General features: G+C 37.5%; 1 protein-coding gene across 1 annotated transcript; it reads right to left on the bottom strand.

Moving 5' to 3' along the window:
• Nucleotides 1–2,838: 2,838 nt before the first annotated feature.
• LOC100340072 (olfactory receptor 2G3-like) lies at nucleotides 2,839–3,780 on the bottom strand. Its single transcript, XM_008262703.3, has one exon. The coding sequence runs from the start codon at nucleotides 3,778–3,780 to the stop codon at nucleotides 2,839–2,841; it is 942 nt and encodes a 313-aa protein (XP_008260925.2).
• Nucleotides 3,781–4,366: the final 586 nt, after the last annotated feature.

Consider the following 4,366-nt stretch of genomic DNA (forward strand, 5'->3'; position numbering starts at 1 on the left):
TTTGCAGGCATCCTGGCCTCATCATTAGCTACACAGTTCTATGCATACCCAGATCTACTGTAGCAGCCCCACCTCTGCTCAGACCTCAGAAACTGACAGGCTTACCATCCCAACAGGCACTAGTCTTATTCAGCTGCATGAGTGACCCAATGTGATCCTGTCTTCATGCCCAGAGTATAGTTTACCCACACCCACAGCTGAGCATCATTCACAAAGACACTTGCAAACTTGCCCCAGCTAACACAGCAGCATTATAGCAGATGGAGAAATCCTGAAAACCACTGCAACCCATAATACCGAGAAGGCTGCAATCATTACCGATGTTGATTATGGCTAAGAAAACTACACATATGCTATGCTAAAGACTACCTGGAACCAAAGCTAATGTCACCTACCTTATGGACATACTAGGAAATAGCTTTAACAGAAAGTCTTTCTATGAAAGCCACCCTATGAAGTTGGTAGTGGCAACTGACCCATGAGATGCACACATATCAACATTTGGACATGGCATGAGTAAAATTAACAAACTGTTACAATGCCTAAAGGAATGATGTAACTTTCTAGCAACAGATCCTGAGAAAAGGAAATAGAATAATAAATGTTTTATTGGTTGAATTTTAACATGAGAAATTAAGCAGGTGTGTTGTGAAGATGAAAAAAGAAGGAAGTAACAGTGTAACAGAGATAAATAGATGAAAGTGAATGTGATAATTAAAAAATATGGATAACTGTATAGGTGAAAATAGATCTCACTAAAGCAGCTTTTCAGGAGACTTTTGTCAGTGAGGAGCTCACCTGATGTGTACATAGTAGGTGAATCCGGCTTGTATGGGGAGATAAGCTAGATGACTAAACGTGAGGTATGCTGCACAATGCTTGGATAAGGATATCTTGTTTAGAGTTTAAGTTTTGTGTTAGTATAAAGCATTCATTGTTCCTCCTACTCTGGGAGTGAAAAACCACAGAAATTGAAGCAAGAACAAAATATTCTGTTTTAGTCACAATCAGTAGTCACAATTGAGTCCATACTGATGCATCAAAGTGAACTCATTACTATTGGTTTATTTATTAATAAGTGTGTGTTTACATGACAAACAGAATTGTCACATGTCCAAAGCATAACCTGCTTGACAATTGAGAGAAAATTTATGCTGGAAAACATTTGTGTATTTGCCACTGAAAATTCTCAATCTGATATCATGATTATCACTAAGAAAATCAATAGTTTATTACTAATAACTATAATATGTTACATATTCCTTACTATATGCTAACTACTTAATATGAAATACTTCTGAGGTTGTCGTACTATTAGAAATGAAGTGGGGGAGCCTCAGAGATATGAAATGATTTAGAGTTATGTGACAGGTAAATGAATGGTAGCAGCAGGATATAGATTCTGATCTCTCCAAGTTCAAATATCATTCTTTATTACCACCTACATGCTGTGTTCTTTTAGAAATTACAATTTTAACTCACCATTAAGATAAGTCTACACTTGCTAAACCTAAGAGAAGTAAATATATTTTCCCATGGTATAAAGATAAAATAAGGATTTCTTACTTTTCTCATTTTTTTAAAGACAGTTGTCTTCTCATTCAGACATCAATACTAATTACAGACTGGTAAGAATTTTTATTAGATTCAGTTGAAAGCAGTATCTATTAGGTGATCATGAATGAAATAGTGTAACCTGGAGAGTAAAAGGTCCAAAATATGTTAGCTGGTATTCATTGATTATCTGTTCTGCACAAGATAAAGAAAAGATATTTATTGAGACAAATGGGAAAATATTTTATTTTTTTTTAACTTTTATTTAATGAATATAAATTTCCAAGGTACAGCTTATGGATTACAATGGCTTCCCCCCCAATAACGTCCCTCCCACCCGCAACCCTCCCCTTTCCCAATCCCTCCCCCCTTCCATTCACATCAAGATTCATTTTCAATTCTCTTTATATACAGAAGATCAGTTTAGCATATATTAAGTAAAGCTTTCAAGAGTTTGCACCCACACAGAAGCACAAAGTGTAAAATACTGTTTGAGTACTAGTTATAGCATTAAATCACAATGTACAGCACATTAAGGACAGAGATCCTACATAAGGAGTAAATGCGCAGTGACTCCTGTTGTTGACTTAAAAAACTGACACTCTTGTTTATGGCATCAGTAATCACCCAAGGCTCTTGTCATGAGTTGTTAATCCTTACAACCGCCATGGCTATGTGTCCATAGGATGTCAGTATCAGTGCTAAGGGCAAGAGCAGCAAGACCAATGAAGCAAAGGAGGCCTTTTGAGTTCACCGACTCTGATCTTATTTAGAAAAGGTCATAGTCAAAATGGAAGTTTTCTCCTCCCTTCAGAGAAAGGCACCTGCTTCTTTGATCACCCATTCTATGGAAAATATTTTAAAGATAATTGTTTTCAGAAATTATTAGAGTATGGATAGGAAGGAGCATTATCTAGAACCACCCAGGAAAATGATTATAAAGCAATCATAAAAATGGGGAGAAAAAAAGGAATAAAAAGTGGAAATGAAAGAAAATAAGGAAGAGAAGGAGGAAAATTAAAGAAGGCAAGAAGAGAGGGACAGTGAGAAACCAGAGTGATATGAACAATAGGCACTTTGAGTATATGAGAGAACATTGCGTCACATATGGGCCAAAAGAAGCCTGGAAAAAGACAAGAGGACAGATGGTTCAGAGGACAAGGCAAATACAATAATGCAGACTATAGAGTTTGCATCTCTTCTTTAAGGGTTGTGAAGTTAATGAGGGAAGGGTTATGTAAAGTGATCTTTTTGTCATAAAAATTGATCACTGTTTACTCTGCTTCATTTGTATGTTGTTGGGTCTCTGTGAAATAGTCTTACCAGTGCCCCTTTCACATCTTTATTCCTCAGTGTGTAGATGAGGGGATTGAGCATTGGGGTCACGACTGTGTAGAAGAGGGAGATGAATTTCCCATGAGTTTGGGAATAAGAACTGTTGGGCTGGATGTAGACAGCAGTGATGCTCCCATAAAAGAGGGTCACAACCATCAAGTGGGATCCACATGTCCCCAGGGTCTTGTGCCAGGCCTGCACTGACTTAATCCTTACAACCACCCTGGCTATGTGTCCATAGGATGTCAATATCAGTGCTAAGGGCAAGAGCAGCAAGACCAATGAAGCAAAGAAGAGCTGGACCTCATTGGCATGGATGTCCACACATGCAAGCTTAATCATGGAGGGTACCTCACAGAAGAAGTGATGGAGCAATCGGTGTCCACAGCGAGGCAGCCGGAGGGTGACAGTCCCCTGGATGAGAGCATTTCCTGTCCCACTCAACCACGCGACCCCTGCCAGAGCCTGGCACAGCTGTGGGTTCATCACAGTAGTGTAGTGGAGAGGTTTACAAACTGCAGCATAGCGATCAAAAGCCATGACAGCCAGGAGAACACACTCCGTGGAGCCCGTTGCCAGGGAGACGTAGAGTTGAATGGCACAACCCAGGGAAGTGATGGTCTTGGCTCGTCCTTTTAGGTTCCACAGCAGTTGGGGGACAACACTGGTGGTAAAACAGATATCAACTAGGGATAGTTGAGTAAGAAAAAAGTACATGGGTGTTTTGAGTTTAGGGTCTACAGAGGAGATCAGAATAATCACTGTATTTCCTGCCAATGTAAGAAAATAGGCTATCAGGATGATCACAAAGAGTATCTTTTCCAGCTGGGGCTGGTCAGAGAAACCTACTAGTGTGAAGTCCCTTTTGACACTTACATTGGTCAGTCCCATGTTGCTGTTATAAAAAGGAAGAACACATTACAATTATTCAAACCTAAACTTTAAAATATAACTCTACAGAAAGTCACATGAAGTGGATTTTGGATGTGAAGTTTTTTCCTGAAAAGTTACTATTAGAGGTCAAGATAAAATTTATCACAGGAAAAACTAGACAGTAAGAAAAAGAATTTCAAAGGAGCACAATATGCTCTCTTCATTTATAGCTTACAACAACAAATCATTCATATGAAATGGGAAAATCAGTATTATTAATATTTGTTATTCATGTAAATGTAATATGAAAATTATTCTTTTAAATGAGATTTCCATTCTTCCACAGTAAATTCTGAGTTGGAAATATTTTTCCTTTTTCAAATATTTTTTACATACAAATGATAGCTAGTTTTTTTTATATTAAAGATGTTATTTTCATGTAGAAATGCAACATTTGGTTATTGAAATTTATATTAACCTTTATATCTAAGTATTTATTCATGTAGGAACATAATTCCAAAAACATATTTCCTTCAGACATTGAAGGAGTTAAATCATTTACTCAACCAGAGCATTAATGTTATAAAAGTATGCAGTGCATTCT

Source organism: Oryctolagus cuniculus, chromosome 5, assembly GCF_964237555.1.
Source record: "Oryctolagus cuniculus chromosome 5, mOryCun1.1, whole genome shotgun sequence".
NCBI classification, from domain to species: domain Eukaryota; kingdom Metazoa; phylum Chordata; class Mammalia; order Lagomorpha; family Leporidae; genus Oryctolagus; species Oryctolagus cuniculus.